The sequence below is a fragment of the Falco cherrug genome, chromosome 5 (assembly GCF_023634085.1).
Source record: "Falco cherrug isolate bFalChe1 chromosome 5, bFalChe1.pri, whole genome shotgun sequence".
Taxonomy (NCBI): domain Eukaryota; kingdom Metazoa; phylum Chordata; class Aves; order Falconiformes; family Falconidae; genus Falco; species Falco cherrug.
The window spans coordinates 77,787,396-77,803,752 of NC_073701.1; the positions used below are offsets into that span (position 1 = coordinate 77,787,396).

The 16,357-nt window shown below is 61.0% G+C and overlaps 2 protein-coding genes across 4 annotated transcripts in view; one reads left to right on the forward strand and one right to left on the reverse strand.

Moving 5' to 3' along the window:
* Positions 1–16,357, forward strand: part of LOC102057111 (deleted in malignant brain tumors 1 protein-like) — a 48,586-nt gene that overhangs the window by 23,050 nt on the left and 9,179 nt on the right. The window contains exons 18-27 of the mRNA XM_055711983.1: positions 641–970; positions 1,520–1,843; positions 2,269–2,595; positions 3,051–3,380; positions 4,353–4,685; positions 5,651–5,980; positions 6,494–6,610; positions 6,699–6,799; positions 10,244–11,597; positions 13,747–13,822. Of these exons, the coding sequence (XP_055567958.1) occupies positions 641–970; positions 1,520–1,843; positions 2,269–2,595; positions 3,051–3,380; positions 4,353–4,685; positions 5,651–5,980; positions 6,494–6,610; positions 6,699–6,799; positions 10,244–11,597; positions 13,747–13,822 (3,622 nt within the window). The remainder of the gene's footprint in view (positions 1–640; positions 971–1,519; positions 1,844–2,268; positions 2,596–3,050; positions 3,381–4,352; positions 4,686–5,650; positions 5,981–6,493; positions 6,611–6,698; positions 6,800–10,243; positions 11,598–13,746; positions 13,823–16,357) is intronic.
* On the reverse strand, positions 8,876–16,255 carry LOC114014563 (zinc finger protein 883-like). Of its 3 annotated transcripts, none has more exons than XM_055711893.1 (3): positions 16,122–16,255; positions 12,139–12,865; positions 8,876–11,790 (listed from the first exon to the last, which is right to left on the reverse strand). In XM_055711893.1, the coding sequence occupies exon 3, from the start codon at positions 11,780–11,782 to the stop codon at positions 10,124–10,126; it is 1,659 nt and encodes a 552-aa protein (XP_055567868.1). In that variant the 5' UTR covers positions 11,783–11,790; positions 12,139–12,865; positions 16,122–16,255; the 3' UTR covers positions 8,876–10,123. The 3 variants fall into 3 exon arrangements, with proteins under 3 accessions (XP_055567868.1, XP_055567866.1, XP_055567867.1); XM_055711891.1 differs by having other exon boundaries at positions 12,139–13,182; positions 16,122–16,248; XM_055711892.1 differs by having other exon boundaries at positions 12,139–14,634; positions 16,122–16,139.

A 16,357-nucleotide genomic window follows, 5' to 3' on the forward strand; every position in this document is an offset into this window, starting at 1 on the left:
TGGCTGAAGTACCCACAGCCTTTGGGAGGAGCAGGGTGGGCAATGCTCTGAGCAGCAGCAGGCACCGCGTGCCCAGCCCCAGCCTAGTGGTGGAAAAATGGGGAGAAAGAATGCAGAAAGATGCACTGGAACTGGTTGTTTCTGTGTTTTTACATGCTTACACCCGTTTTTTGTGAGATGATTGAGGAGGTCTTGGCTTGGGAAGGTCAATGGGGCAACCAGGAGAGGGATAACCAGGAAAAATAAAATAAAATAAAATATCCTTTGCCATTTTCTTTAGGGGGGGAAGGGGGTAGCGCCAGGTGATGCAGGTTCCGTGAAACAGGAAGCACTGAGGAACTCCGGGCAGGACGTTCCGCATCCCTTCCTCCCGGTGCAGTGTCCCTCAGGGTGGAGACACCTTGTCCCAACCTCGGAATCGGGATGCATCCGCTTTTGGGGTGCAAGGTGGGGGGAGGGACCTCATGGAGCGCCCCCTCCCCCCGCCATGCTCACTGCTGGTAAAGGGCGAGGGATGTATGGGCAACGGTGACACCATGCAAAGCCACCACGGGGATGCCCCGCCCTCTCGTCATCCCATTCATATCCCTAAGAATCCCCCCCCCCCCTTTTTTTTTTTTTTTTCTGGGATGTTTTCCAGCCTCAGGAATCACCAGCAGCCCCCAGCTTCGCCTGTCGGGGGGTCTGAGCCCCTGCGCTGGCAGGGTGGAGGTGTTCTACAACAACCAGTGGGGGACGGTGTGTGATGACAGCTGGGACCTGGCGGATGCGGCAGTGGTCTGCCGGCAGCTGGGCTGCGGTGCGGCGCTGGCGGCCCCCGGCTCTGCACACTTCGGCTGGGGCGCGGGGCCTGTCTGGCTGGACGACGTCCGCTGCAGTGGGGAGGAGAGCAACTTCGCTGAGTGTCGCACCAAGATGTGGGGCGTCCATGACTGCCACCACGGGGAGGATGCCGGTGTGGTGTGCGCAGGTGGGGGGGGGGGAGGGGGGACACCGCGGGGGAGGTGCTGCGGGCGGGGCTGGGGTAGGAGCTTCTTGTAGCGCTCGCACATGAGGATCACCTAGGTACTCCTAGTAGCTCACCCATGATCACCCAGGAGTGTCTCCTAGAAAATCCTAGTGGCTCACCCATGAGTACCTCTTAGATGCTCCTAGTGGCTCACCCAGGAGTATCTCCTAGATACTCCTAGTAGCTCACCCATGAGGATCTCCTAGATACTCCTAGTGGCTCACCCATGATCACACCATGGGTATCTCCTAGAAACTTCTAGTAGCTCACTCATTAATATCTCCTAGAAAATCCTAGTAGCTCACCCATGAGTATTGCCTAGTAACTCCCAGTAGCTCACCCATGACCACCCTTGGGTATCTCCTAGATACTAATTATAGCTACTCATGGAAGATGCCTCCACCCATAGTTGAGGTTCTCTACAGTGGGGGGGGTTCTCCAGGGATGTTGGGGTGTCCTCCAGCCGCCCTCCCCCCCCCCCCCCCCGCCTTTCCCTCTCCATTATCCCAGGTAACTCCAGCTCCGCTGACCTACGGCTGGTGGATGGGCCGCACCGCTGTGCTGGCCGTGTCGAGGTGCTCCATGCCGGGCAGTGGGGGACGGTGTGCGACGATGGTTGGGACCTCAATGATGCAGCGGTGGTGTGCCGGCAGCTGGGCTGTGGCAGAGCTGAAGCAGGACTTGGCCAAGCTCGTTTCCAGCAGGGAACGGGACACATCTGGCTGGACGATGTCAGCTGCTCTGGAAAGGAGGATGCGCTCACCCAGTGTCGTGCTCGGCCCTGGGGACAGACCAACTGCAACCATGGAGAAGACGCCAGTGTGGTGTGCTTGGGTATGTGCCAACAGGGTGTGTGTGTCCATCTGGGTGCTGCTGGGGTGGGTCTGGGATGGTCGAGGCCCTCCAGGGATGGGATGGGGGGGGTCCGTCCGTCCATCCATCCATCCATCCATCCCCATCCATCCATCCATCTGTTCATCCATCTATACATGTATCCATCCATCCGTCCATGCATGCATCCATCTATCCATCTATCCATGCATGCATCCATCCATGCATGCATCCAACCGTGCATCCATCGATCCATGCATCCATCTGTTCATCCATCCATTGGGATTTTTCCATGGATTATTCAAACAATACATCAAGGAATGGCCCGCATTGCTGCAGTGGGTGATGGCGGGTGGGATGGGGTGGGGTGGGAACGGGGGCTCCTTCCACCCCTATCCCCCCCAAATCTATCGGGATTTTTTCCGCAGATGACTCCAACGTCACCTCCACTGTCCGGCTGGTGAATGGCCCGCACCGCTGTGCTGGGAGGGTGGAGATCTTCCACAACCAGCGCTGGGGGACGGTGTGCGACGATGATTGGGACCTCAACGATGCGGCGGTGGTCTGCCGGCAGCTGGGCTGCGGGGTGGCCGTGGTGGCCCTGCCGGGAGCTTTTTTTGGGAGGGGGCTGGATCGCATCTGGCTCGACAGGGTCGCCTGCCTCGGGGGGGAGAACAGCCTTGCCGAGTGTCCGGCCAGACCTTGGGGGATCAACAGCTGCCTCCACATCAAGGACGCCAGCGTGGTCTGCTCAGGTGATGCTCCTCTCCTGAAAATACAGCTAGGAGCTGCCCCTTCCCCCCCAGAACCCCCCTCTTCTTCTCCAACGTGACCCCCGGAGCATTGGCTGCAGTTTTTGGTGGTGCAGGGGCTTGTCCCCTTGGTTGATGGTGGTGGCGCCCCGTGGAGCTGGTGGATCTCACCGCCCTTGGCACGGCGGAGTAGGGATGGGGGTAAGAAAAAGGACATGGACACCCCAGTTGGCATGCACCATGGCTCCAAGAAATGGGATTTATGTGTCCCCTTCCCCATCAGGGACCTACAACCATAGGGTCTGGTGGTGCTTATGAAGCCCCAAGGACCATGCAGGCAGGACCAGGATCTGTCCTCCTATGGGTAGACATGGTTGGGCATGTCCTCCAGGTTTACACCCCGGTGGTTACCCGTAGGAGGCCCCTTTTTGCCCCCATCGCTGCGTCTCCTCCCACAGGTTGGGTGAGGGAAGAGGTGGTGGAAATCCGCCTGGCTGAAGGACCCCACCGTTGCAGCGGGAGGGTGGAGGTGCTCTACGAAGAGCAATGGGGGACGGTCTGCGATGACAACTGGGACCTGGCAGACGCGGCGGTGGTCTGCCGGCAGCTGGGCTGCGGGGCAGCCACCGCGGTCTACGGCCGTGCTCACTTTGGCCAAGGGACCGGGCGCATCTGGATGGATGATGTCATCTGCGGCGGGAATGAGAGCAACCTCGCGCAGTGCCGTGGGCGCCCCTGGGGACACACCAACTGCTACCACCGCGAGGATGCCGGCGTGGCGTGCTCCGGTACGTCCCGTCCCGTGGGACGGAGCGTCTGGGGGGGCGGGGGGGAACAATGAGGGGGTCTATCCTGTTCCCACCAGCCTTGGAATGGCATGGATTTTGGGATGGGGTGCTGGAGGGGGGACAATGAGAGAGTCTATCCTGTTCCCACCCCACCAGACTTGGAATGGCATGGATTTTGGGATGGGGTGCTGGGGGACATGATGGGGACAATGAGGGGGTCTATCCTGGTCCCACCAGCCTTGGAATTTGGGAGGGGGTGCTGGGGGGGATCATGAGGGGGTCTATCCTGGCCCCACCAGCTTTGGAATGGCATGGATTTTGGAATGGGGTGCTGGGGGACATGATGGGGACAATGGGGTGTGTGTGTCTAACCTGGTCCCACCAGCCTTGGAATTTGGGAAGGGGTGCTGAGGGGGACAATGGGGACAAGTGGGGGGGTCTATCCTGGTCCCACCAGCCTTGGAATGGCATGGATTTTGGGATGGGGTGCTGGAGGGGATGAGGGGTGTGTGTGTGTCTGTCCTGCCCCTGGGGTCACGTCAGCCTTGGAATAGCCAGGATTTTGGGATGGAGTGCTGGGAAAACCTCAGAGCATCAAGTTGGCCAACCTTAGCCCCAAGCCAATGATGGGTTTTCACCATGTTCCCACCACCACAACGAAACCTTCACACCCCCCACCCCCCATCCCCTGGCACTGAACCAAGACTTATCTCTAGGTGACCACCCCACACACACCCCGCCCAAATCCCCCACTCTCCATCACTTGGTCCACATGCTCACCCCCGTTTTAGGGTAGGAGGCTACAAGTGACGCCCATCGCTATGGCCAGGCTCCTCTGGAAGGGTTGGGGGTTGTCACCCCTCACCTGTGGGGACCAAGAAGACAATTTTTACTCTGCCTGAAGGTTTGGGGATTATTTTTGGGTGATGGGTGCCTGGTTTTCCTTCCCTCAGTGGGATTTCTCTTGACTAGGTGTCAACGCAACGGAGGAGGAGGTGCAGGTCCGCTTGGTCAACGGACCCAACCATTGTGCCGGGAGAGTGGAGGTGCTCCACGAGGGGCAGTGGGGCACCATCTGCGATGACGGGTGGGATTTGAAGGATGCTAAGGTGGTCTGCCAGCAGCTGGGCTGCGGGTCGGCTGTGGCAGTCCCAGGTCATGCGCACTTCGGGCAAGGGTTGGATCCCATCTGGTTGGATGACGTGGAGTGCACCAGTATGGAGACCACCTTCGCCCAGTGCAACCTGAGGAGCTGGGGGCTCCATAACTGCAACCACAACGAAGACGCGGGAGTCGTGTGCTCAGGTGGTCCCCGGGTCAGGGGGGGAAGATGCTTCTAGAATGTCCCCAAAAAAGTTTTTTTTTTCTGAGAATGGGAAGCTGGCAGCACTGGTGGGAGGGACATCAGTGGTGGGAATGATGGGAGGTTCTTCACCGTGAGAGTGCCCAGAGAAGCTGTGGGTGCCCCATGGGAGGGTTCAAGGCCAGGTTGGACAGGGCTGGGAGCAACTGGGTCTAGTGGAAGGTGTCCCTGCCCGTGGCAGGGGGTGGAACTGGATGATCTTGAAGATCCCTTCCAACCCAAACCGCTCTAGGATTTGGAGACTTTGCCAGGGAGCCCATGGGTTGGAACTGGGTGATCTCAAAGATCCCTTCCAACCCAAACCACTCTATGACGCTGCACAGGAGCCCATGGCAGGAGGGTTGGAACCACATGATCTCAAAGATCTCTTCCAACCTGAACCATCCTAGGATGTTGCCAGGGTGCCCATGGCAGGAAGGTGGGAACCAGATGATCTCAAAGATCCCTTCCAACCCAAACCACTCTAGGATTTGGAGACATTGCAAGGGAGCCCATGGGTTGGAACCGGGTGATCTCAAAAGATCCCTTCCAACCCAAACCATCCTAGGACGTTCCCAGGGAGCCTGTGGCAGGAGGGTTGGAACCAGATGATCTCAAAGATCCCTTCCAACCTGAACTGTTCTAGCATTCTGTGACATTGCCAGGGAGCCCATGGGTTGGAACCAGATATCTCAAAGATCTCTTCTAACCCAGCCCATTCCTATGACATTGCCAGGGAGCCCATGGCAGGAGGGTTGGAACCAGATGATCTCAAAGATCCCTTCCAACCCAAACAACCCCATGACACTTCCAGGCAGCTGTGGGGTGGAAATGGCGCAGTGGGTGGCCCGTGGGCTGCACCCCCACCCTTGCACCCCTCCCCCGCAGGCTCAGAGGGGCCACCTGAACCCTTGGGTTTGTCTGGCAGGCACGGACCCGTTGGAGGTGCGGGTGCGGGACGGCCCCGGTCCCTGCGCGGGGCGGGTGGAAGTGCTCTCCAACACTACCTGGTACGGGGTGTGCGGCAGCAGCTGGAGCTTGCTGGAAGCTGAGGTGGTCTGCAGGCAGCTGGGCTGTGGGCCAGCCCAGTCGGCGCCCACCGGAGCCCAGTTCAGCCCCGGGGACGGCCGTGCCTTGCTGGAGGGGCTGAGATGCCGGGGGACCGAGGGGCTGCTCCTGGAGTGCCAGCAGAAGGAGATGGGGCCGGGGGCATGCCGGCAGGGCTCGGCGGCTGGCGTGGTGTGCGCGATGCCCAAGGGTAAGCGCCAGGGAAGGTGAGAAGGAAGGTGGTGCATGTTCGTGCCAGCAGGCTCCAAGGGCCTTTCCTGAGGGATGCTCCTTGTTTTCCCAGCACCCTTGGGCACGTGGGAGATGTTTTCCCAACCCCAAACCACACTCTTCTGTATTTTTCCTGGAGCCCAGATTTCCTACCCCCACCCCCCCACCCCCCCCGCCCCGGGATGTTCCTCAGGTTGTAGTAGAGCTGGGACAACTCTGAAGGATGCAGGAGGGTCAGGAAAAGGCGGGTGGGAGATGTGGCGCCCCAACCCCAGCACAGGACCCCGTGCCGGGGAGGGTGTGAGGGCAGCGGGGAGGCGGACGGTCGCTCTGACCCACCCATCCCCTCATCCACCCCAGGGAAATGGGTCTTAATGAGATGACTAATTAAGGAAAGCCCATCTCTGCCGCCAGCTGGGCTGGGTTTGGGGTCACGCTGTTACTGGTCTTGGCTGGAAACAGGGTCCTGAGTCTGCTGTGCCCCCACCCCCAGGTGCTCCAGCATCCTGCTCGGTGCTGATTGCGCTGCTGGCCCTGGTGATGGTGCTGAGCGGGGTCCTGCTGTGGCTCAACCTGAAGAGGCTCTGCCTGCCAACAGCCCAGGCTGGAGGTAACAATCCCACCCCTATCCTGTGTCCGTCCCCCCCACCCCAGGGGGACACGGGGAGCAGCTCAGCCGTGTCCCCTCCATCCCACAGCCCGATGGCGGCACACCAGGGACCAGGGTGCTTCACCGAAGCCCTTCCCCCCCACCGGGAGCCATCTACCTCCCCACCACCGCAGGAGCCCTGGAGGACACTGACGCCGAGACGATGGAGCTCATGAAGGATGATCCTGCCCCGTGATCCCAACCTCCCATGATCCCAATGGGATCCTGGGGGGGATCCCGGGGGGGATCCCAGGCTCCTGCCGCCCCCCCTTCCCCCCCCCCAGTCCCAAAGACCAGCAGCTGCTGGGCAAAATCATTTGGAACCAATGACCCTACAGCATCTGGTCAAGAGGGGGGTCTCCCGGTTTGGTGACATTTGGTCCCTACAAGCAGCCCCCCGCAGGGCTTGGGGGGGAGCCATGACCCTGGCAGCCTGAGCGGAGGAGGGGTGTGAATGAATTAAAGGGGGGGGTCCCCCCAATCCTCTAGGTGCGATGGGTGTGAGTGCTGGGGGCGGTGGGTGCTCCTCAACCACAGCTCCCCCCCCCCCCCCCAAGTGTGGCTTGAGGCAAGACCCCCCCCCCCCATTTCTTGCCCATCCCTGGTGCCAAAGCTGCGAAATGCTGTACCCCACACCCCCAAATCCTCAGTTATCCTCCCTGGATGCTTTTTGGGGGGCACCAGAGAGCCCTGCTTTCCTTGCCCTGTGCCCCCCCTGCGCCCACCCCCTGGGGACCCAACCTTGGGGACCCCCGCCAGGGTTGAGGTTCATGGGGGCACATGACGTGCTCCTGCTCGGTAGCTTGTGGTTCCCCCCCCGGCAACCCCTGCCTCAAAGCATCCCCGTGCAGGGACCCCTCCCACTCTCAGCCTCACCTGGGGGGCTGCTTCCTCACATAACGGGGGCTGTGCCCACCCCCCCAAGCACCTGGGCTGACGAGAGGGAGCCCAGGAGACCCAACAAGCGACATCCCAACAGCAGGAGACGGTGCCTTCCAAGGCGATCAACGTTCTCCTTGCCAGAGATTGAAGCCAACGCAGGTGCACGGTGCCTCCCACCCTTTCTCCAGCTTTCCCAGCAATCATCGACACCCCCAAACCGGGAAAGGCCCCAAACCGAAGGATCTTCCATGTTTCTCCTTGTCCCCACACGAGGAGCACATTAGTCAGGGCTGCTCGGGGTCCAGCACGTTCAGAAATAAACCGACAGTGATCCACGCGAGCCCCCCATGCCCCTCACCCCAGGGGAAGCCATTCCCCTACATCCCACCTGGGATACTCCAGGAGCTCACCCAACGCTGGAGCAAACATCTCCAGATGGATTGGGAAAGCGAGGCAGCGTCAGCATGAGATCACCCCCCACCCAGGCCATGGCCGAGAGGGGCGCAGGGTGCCCACAGGACATCCAAGCAGCACAAAGTGTGAAATAATTTGCTCCAACAGCAAGGCCAACCCTTTCCTTGCCGGCCCCCGAGGTGGCATTGGCCATAAGGTCATCATACCATCTACCTAGTGCCACCTGAGGTGTCCTCAGTCACCCCAGATGCCCCCAGCGGGGCCAGCACATAGGACATAGGGACTACAAGGGATGCAAGTTCTTCTGGAAGAGGAACTGAAGGCCAGCAGGGCACCCCAGACCATCTCCGATGGCCTCAGCAGTTGAATGCAACCCCAGGTGTCCACCAACTGCATGGATACCCCTCCCCAGGTGTCCACCAACTGCATGGATACCCCTCCCCAGGTGTCCACCAACCCCTTGGATACCCCTTCCCAGGTGTCTACCAACCACCTGGATACCCCTTCCCTGCCACCATGGGGAGACATGGACAAAGCCTATCCCAGGATGGGAACCCCCTGAGATGTGTCCACCACCTCATGCCCAGGAGCTGCCTTAGGAAGAGACCAGAGCTGCCCCGGTGCTGTCTCCAGAGCTGAACTGGGAGGAAGCTGGGAAGCCTTGGGGCAAGGGAGAAGACCAACACGACCAGGAGGCCAACAACCATCCATGCAAGGGGATGCAGCACCCCAAATGCCAGCGATGGCTTGTTGGGCCACCTCGCACCCATCGGCAGGGTGCTGTGCCAAGTGGGACGCACCCACATAGGATGGGATGGGATGTGGCAGGTCCTTCCTTGCCTCAGGTGACCCCCCACCCATGTCTGAGGGACGTGGCAAGACCGCCAGGGACCATGTCAAGACGAGCTGGAGGAGGCAATGCGACAGAGCCGTCGTTAAATAACCATCCTGTAATTAGTGTGCAGAGCGCCGAGGAGCACGCGCTTCCCACCCCACCCCCCAGTTCCCAGCGCTACAGGGACCATACGGAAAGGGGGGGACGGGGACCCAGGATCTCCAGGAGTCTGAGGGACAGCACAAGGACACCGGCATGGGGGGGCTCTTGTCTCACCCTCGCGAGCAAAGGTCCACGTGCCACCCTCTGCCCAGCAGCCAAGGATGGGGGAGGGGGACAAATCCAAGCTCTGGCAGCGGCACGTAGCTCCGGGAAGCGAGAGGAGGAGGAGGATGATGATGATGCAGGGGGGCCGGTCATGTCTGACTTTGCCCATATTCCATCCAGGTTCTTACCTGGAAAGTCCCAGGAGCGGATGGAAAACTTACAGCGCCGGGTGTCACTTGCTGGGGGTCCCAAAGTGGACGGTGGCAGCGTGTCCCCCCGTTTTCTTCTGCTCCCTACCAGCCCCGCCAGTGCCCTGGGGCGGAAGAAAAGGGGGTGATTAACCGGGTCATTAGCAGCAGCATGAGATATGGACGGGACGCGTGAACCCAAACGGGTTTCAGGGGGGAAGGGAGGTGCCCGCTCCTCACTCACTCTTCCCCATCATCCTTTCCGCTACCTGTACTGTCATCGCATCGCCACCCCCAACTCAAAGAAAAAAAACACAGGCAAGTCTCTCCCCGACCGCAGGCGGCGGCATGTCCCAGCTCCCCGTGAGCCTTCTAGTCCGGGCTGAGCCACATTCACTGGGATGACTGGGGAGGGGGATTCTAGGATGACTTAGGGGGGGCTCTCAGCCCCCCCCGCCTTTCCCTGCAGGAGGGCAAAGAGGGCTCCTGGCTGCCCGCCGGTGGTGTGCCACGAGCCACCGTGTGCCATGAGCCGCTGCATGCCACAAGCCACCGCGTGCCACAAGCTGCCGCGTGCCATGACCACGGCGTGTCATGAGCCACGACACACCATGAGCTGCCGCATGCCCGCCAGGGGCTTGCAGTCGCCCCATCCCACGCGGCTGGGGAGGGTCCTGCCGGGATCGCCCCCACTGGAGCGAGGAGAGGACGGTGTTGGCTCCAGGTTCGGCGAAGGGCTGGGGCTGAGGAAAAGCACCGCGGCTTTCCAGGGGTCCATGCCGGCCCTGGGGTGCTCCCCCAGCCTGGACACACATACACATGACGCCTGCTGTCGGTGGCGGCGGGGGGGCTTAGAGCCACCGCGGCTCGGCAACACCCCGAGTGCGCTCAGCCATCGCGGTGCACGCGTTGGTGCTGCAGCAGGTTGGAGGGATGAGCAAACCCCTTGTCGCAGACGCTGCACTTGTAAGGGGTCTCGCCCGTGTGCACCTTCTCGTGCACGGCCAGGTAGGCCAGGTCCTTGAAGAACTTGTGGCAGAAGCTGCACTTGTAGGGCCGCTCCTGGCTGTGCACGCGGTGGTGCTGGAGGAGCAAGGAGGGCCGGGCGAAAGCCTTCCCGCACACCTCGCACTTGTAGGGACGCTCGCCTGTGTGCGCCCGCTCGTGGATCACCAGGTAGGACGACTGCTTGAAGGCTTTGCCACAGGTTTTGCAGACGAAAGGGCGCTCGCCCGTGTGCACCCGCTCGTGGGAAGAGAGGGCGTTGGATTGCTTGAAGCCCTTGCCACAGAGCGGGCAGACGAAGGGGCGGTCACCCGTATGCACCCGCTCGTGCACCTTGAGGCTGTGCCCGTAGGTGAACTTCTTCCCGCAGACCCCGCAGACGTGGGGTTTGTCATCGCAGTGCTGGCGCTGGTGGAGGAGGAGGGCGTTGGAGGTGGGGAAGTCCTTGCCACAGTCGGCGCACTTGAAGGGCTTCTCTGCGCAGTGGGTGAGCGCGTGGCGCTGCAGCTCGTAGGGGGTCTTGAAGCTCTTGGCGCAGCGGGGGCAGCGGAAGGGGCGCTCACCGCTGTGGATGCGCCGGTGCTCTTGGAGGTTGGAGCTACGCTTGAAACGTTTGCCGCAGAGCTCGCAGCGGAAGGGCCGCTCCTCCGTGTGGACCAGGCGGTGGCTTTTGAAGTCCGAGTGGCGTTTGAAGGAAGCCTGGCAGAGGTCACAGCGGAAGGGGCGCTCCTCGTTGTGTACCACCTCGTGGCTGAAGAGCTCCCACGCTCGCTTGAAGGCTTTCTCGCACACGCCACACTGGAAGGGCTTCTCGTCCACGATCACCTCGCGGATCTCCAGCTCGCCCACCTTGGGGTGGGCCGGCAGCCCCGCTGCCGCCACCTCCTCCAGCTCGCCCACCGCGCTGCCCAGCACCAGCTTGGCCGTGGAGTAGATGCCGCGCTCGTCGATCAGCTGCACAAAGTCCGGCTTGGGGCGGGCATCGTCGGCAAGGGGCAGCTCGGGGGAGCAGGACCGAGACCTTCTCTCTTCCTCCTCTTCCTCGCTACTCCGCGGCACCTCCTCCAGCCCGTTCTCCACGAAGCCCCCCGTCCTGCCCCAGATCAAGCGCAACCTCTTCCCTTGGGAAGGTCCCGGCTCTTCAGCACTCTCCCCCCGGCCCGGGGATGCGGGGATCCGACTCGCCTTGGGTTTCAGGCACAGCCGGTGCTTCCGCCGGCACGGCCGCTGCTCCCCTGGCGCCTGGTGGGCCGGGAAAGCCCCCTCATCCTCATCAGTCTTCTGGCAGGGGCTGCCAGCACCCCGAGGGGCGAGAGCGCCCTGGCCACAGCAGCACCGTCCCAAGCGGCGCGGAGAGGCTGGTCCTAGCCGCTTCGGTGAGCCTTCCCTTAGCCATCTACTGGCTGCATCCTCCTCCTCCTCCTCCTCCTCCTGAGCCTCCTCCTGCTCTTCTTCACCTTCAGGCCCATCTCCTTCGGAAACGGGGGAGAGGCGCTGGGAGAAGGGAGGCTGGCAGGCCAGAGGACATGGCTGCCCTTCCATGGCACCCCCTGCAGAAATGAGAAAGGAGAGAGCGTGAGAGGAGCGCTGGGCCGGAACGAGGTGGTGAGGGAATGAGGCGTGGAGATGGAGATGTGGGTGGCAGCAGCGAAGAGATATAAACACGTCGGCAGGGAGGGAGGGAGAGAAGGAGGCAGAGACTACAAAAAGCTTGTAAAACCCTGCACCACCAATCCTTTCCCCCTGGGGGGATCAAGGCAGACTCAGAGCCAGAAAAACGGCTTGGATCAGCACTTAAAAGCTTTGTTTTCACCCTCAGCCGGCTCCCAGCATGCGAAAGCAGCTGCTGTCGACAGCTGGGAGCACTTCAACCCCATGCGGAGCCTGCTCGTAGTTACCTGGTCAGAGCAAGTGCCAAGGGACCGGCCTCAACCGCGTCCCCAAGCCCTCAAGGGCCGGACTGAGCTTCCAGGCAGGGGTTGGAAAAGCTCCTCGGAGGCTGCTCGGCGTCCCCGGGTGCCTATGTGAACCTTCGTCGGGACACGGAGCCGTCAGCCCTGCCCCGGGCAGGGGACGCAGGGAGGGACTCGACCCCCAGCTCCCAGGCATCCAACAGGCTGTTTTTTCAGATCTGCTTCCCAACAAACGCTCCTTTCTTAAGCTGAGGGTTTTCCAAGCTCTGTCCGAGCCTGCTGATACCTCTGGAGCTTGGTTCGGCGGTTGTGCGGCTCGACAAGAGATGCCGGGCTCCGAGCTTCGCCTCGGGGGTCCCCTGGGCTGGGTTTGCTGCTCCCATCTGGGACACCGCACACGTATCCGTGTAGCCAGCGGAGGAGAAGGCTAAAGCACAATCCTTCTCCCAAGACCCCACATGAAATCACTGCCCATGAAGGCCTGACGCACAGGCAAGAGCGAAAAGGAGCCCTTCGTGGTAAACAGTGGAATTCCGATTTAGGTCTCACTTTCCATGTCCGCAGGCATCCTGGTGGGAGGCAGTGGGGATGTCAGGAACACAGAGGAGAACGCTCCCACTGAGCCGGCGAGGAAGCTGCCGCAAAACCAGGCATAAAACCGCCCCAAAAGGCGCCCCTGAAGGGAATCCCACGGGCACCAGCAGGGAAACGGCTGCCAGAGAATAAAAATAAAAAAAAAACCAGGAGAAAGGAATGATACAGGCTGGGAAGGTGGTGTGCCAAAGCTTCCCAAGGAGCAGTAAGTGCCGGAGACCTGGAAGAACCAACAAATCCTGGGCACAAAGCCCACCCAAGCCCACCGGTGGCGACGAGAGGTGTAATTTGGTGTCACTCGCTGGCTGCAACCAACAGATGAGAAGCTGCGGGATTACAGGCAAGCAGTGACACAATGGGGACTTCCCAAGGGATTTTCCGGGTTTTCCCAGGCGGGATCAGAGTGCAGAGGGCGAAGGAGCCTCAAGCAGGCAACTGCGAGGGAAGGCAAGGGGGTGAGTGATAAGTGAACGAGCTAAACACAATTAATAACCACTTCGAGCCCGTTAACGAGGAAAAGGCGCTCCCAAGAAATCCGGCTCCTCAGCCACGCTTCCCAGCCAGCTCTCAAAGTGCAGAGAAGGGAATTCCCAGAGGATCTGCCGGCACGATTTGGTCTCACTGCCACGGAGGGAATAACATGGTCCCAAAGGGTAATGCCGGAGCACCGGGATCAGACCCCCTGGTAAAGCAACACCGAGGAATCCCCCACGGAAAAGCAAAGGGATGAAGGTGCTGGTTGAATTTTTACAACTAGAAAAGGGTGAAGGGGACGGCAAGTCAGAGTAAATAAGCCCATTAGTTAAAAAAATCCACTAAACCCCCCCCCCAAACCAGCAAAAACTGTTATTTAGCTGAGCAGAACCAATGACTTTCTGTTCCCTGCTGAGGCAGGCGCTGACGAGATGCTCCCATAATTGTTTAAACGCCCCAAATAACGCAGAAATAACTCCGAAAACTGAGAGGGGGCTCAGGATTATCCTCTCCCATCCCAAAAAGGCGAGCGTGCCCGGGAGTCGGATCGTTTCTCGGCCAAGAGGCTGCAGAGCCGTTCCCTTCAGGTTGAGACAGTCGGGTGAGAAGGGGCAGGAGGGTCCAAAAGCCGCCCACAAGCAGAAGGGAGAATAAATCCGCTGCCACCAGTCCCTCCTGCTCTCAAATCCAGGCATTAAAAGAGGGAATTGCCAGCGTGGGGAGGAAGGGACGGCACGGAGCGGGCTGGGGGGAGGACACGGCAGGGCACGGCTCGCAGGGGGCTTTTTCTCCTGGATTTTTGTTGGAAACATGCTTCTCCAGCTCCAAAAAAAGCAAATTTTGGGGCTTTTTCATTGTGCTTGCTGATTCACCGTGGCAAATGAATTCAGGATGATGACATTTGTTGTTTTCTGTGCGTGCGACAGCTACGACAAAAGCAGCGAGGGGGGTTTAGGGTGCCCTGACCTGCCGCAGCCACGCGGGAGCCCCTGGAGGTGTTAATCTGGAGGAGCGGAATGAGATGCCGGATTTATGGGGGGATCAGGAGGGATCCACCACCGCCGGGTGGTTTAAACCGAGGAGGTTTGGATGGATCCGCTCTTGGGGAAGGGATCAAAGCGTACAGGCGGCAAGGCTGAGGAGGAGAAAGGGGTGAAGAAAAAGAGCACACGGGTGGTGAGATGATGTATTTTGGGGGGGAAATTCCCCCAAAAATGGGCCAAAGAGGAGGTTTGGGGGGTTCATCCGAGGTGGATCCCCCCAAAAGAGCCATCATGCTCCTAAAACACAGCAGGAGAGGTATCCCGCAGGCGGGCAGCATGGCGGCGGAGCTGAACGCCACCGAAAACAGCGCCGGCGTGGACGCAGCACCGGCAAGTTGCCGTTTTGTGGTGCGGGACTGAGCGGGAAAATCTGTCAGGAAAGGGGAAAAGGTTCATTTCAGCGGGAGGATGGGGGCAGGGCGGGAGTGCAGCGGCGGTGAGGAGGGATAGAGGGATGCACAGCAGTGGAAAAGGCTTCGATCGCAGCTGCTGGACTGAAAATACACAATTTTTTGCCGCTCCCCTCTCCCACCCCCGCCATTAGCAATGCTCCCAGTTTGCCCAGCACCACCAGTAACCATGGGATGGCCAGAAACACTCACTCTCCAGCCCGACCCCCTGCCTTCCCACCTCCCAGTGAAAATGGGGCCACGCTGGAAGTATCAACAAGGATCTTCCCTTCGTGTCCTGGTATCCCCCCTCCCAGGAATGCCACCAGCCCTCCCAGTATGGCCCAGTAGCCCCAATATCATCCAGATACTCCCATCACGTCCCCCTCCCCCAAACCCATGACAATCAGACCCCTTCCAGTATGCCCCAGTCCCCCCAGCATCAAGCAGACCCTCTTGCTTCATCCCCTCTCTCATCCCCACTATCAGACACCCCAGTATGGCCCAGTCCCCTCCCAGTATCAACCAGACCCCCTCATCCCTCTGTGCTCCACCCCCTTACATCCCCACCCTCCCAGTGCACCCCAGTCCCACTCCCAGTATGGCACGGTCCCCTCCCAGTATCAACCAGACCCCCTCATCCCTCTGTGCTCCACCCCCTTACATCCCCACCCTCCCAGTACACCCCAGTCCCACACCCAGTATCAACCAGACCCCCTCATCCCTCTGTGTTCACCCCACCTTACATCCCCACTCTCCCAGTATGGCCCAGTCCCCTCCCAGTATCAACCAGATGCCCTCATCCCCCTGTGCTACCACACCTTATATCCCCACTCTCCCAGTACACCCCAGTCCTACTCCCAGTATGGCCCAGTCCTCTCCCAGTATCAACCAGACCCTCTCATCCCTCTGTGCTCCCTGCCCTCAGTACAACTACACCCTCCCAGTATGTCCCAGTCCCCTCCCAGTATCAACCAGACCCCTTCATCCCCCTGTGCTACCACCCCCTTACATCCCCACCCTCCAGTACACCCCAGTCCCCTCCCAGTATGTCCCAGTCCTCTCCCAGTATCAACCAGACCCCCTCATCCCTCTGTGCTCCCCCCATCACAACCGCACCCTCCCAGTACACCCCAGTCCCACTCCCAGTATGTCCCAATCTGCTCCCAGTATCAACCAGACTCTCTCATCCCTCTGTGCTCCGCCCCCCTTACATCCCCATCCTCCCAGTACACCCCAGTCCCACTCCCAGTATGGCCCAGACCCCCTCATCCCTCTGTGCTCCACCCTCCATCACAACCACACCCTCCCAGTACACTCCAGTCACTCTCCCAGCATCAATCAGCCCCCCCCGACCCAGCACCGCGCCGGACCCTCCCCCCGCCCCCTCCCCGCGGGAACAGCCACGGCGCGGCTCGCCGCCCCTCCCCCACCCCCAGGGCTCCCCCCCGCCCCCCCCGGGGCTCACCGGGCCCCTCCGGGCCCCCCCAGGCCCCGCCGGTGCCGCCGCCGCTCCAGCCCCGGCCGGTGCCGCAGCCCAACGCCTCCCCCCGGAGCCACTTCCGGCCGCGCTCGCGCGCCGCGCCGTGACGACACTTCCGGCAGGGGGCGGAGCCCGGCGGCGGCTGGGGGGGCGGGGCGGGGAGGTGCCTGGGCCGCGGGGGGGTGACGGGGAAGGGGGGCACGCGGCGGGGAGGGGAGGGG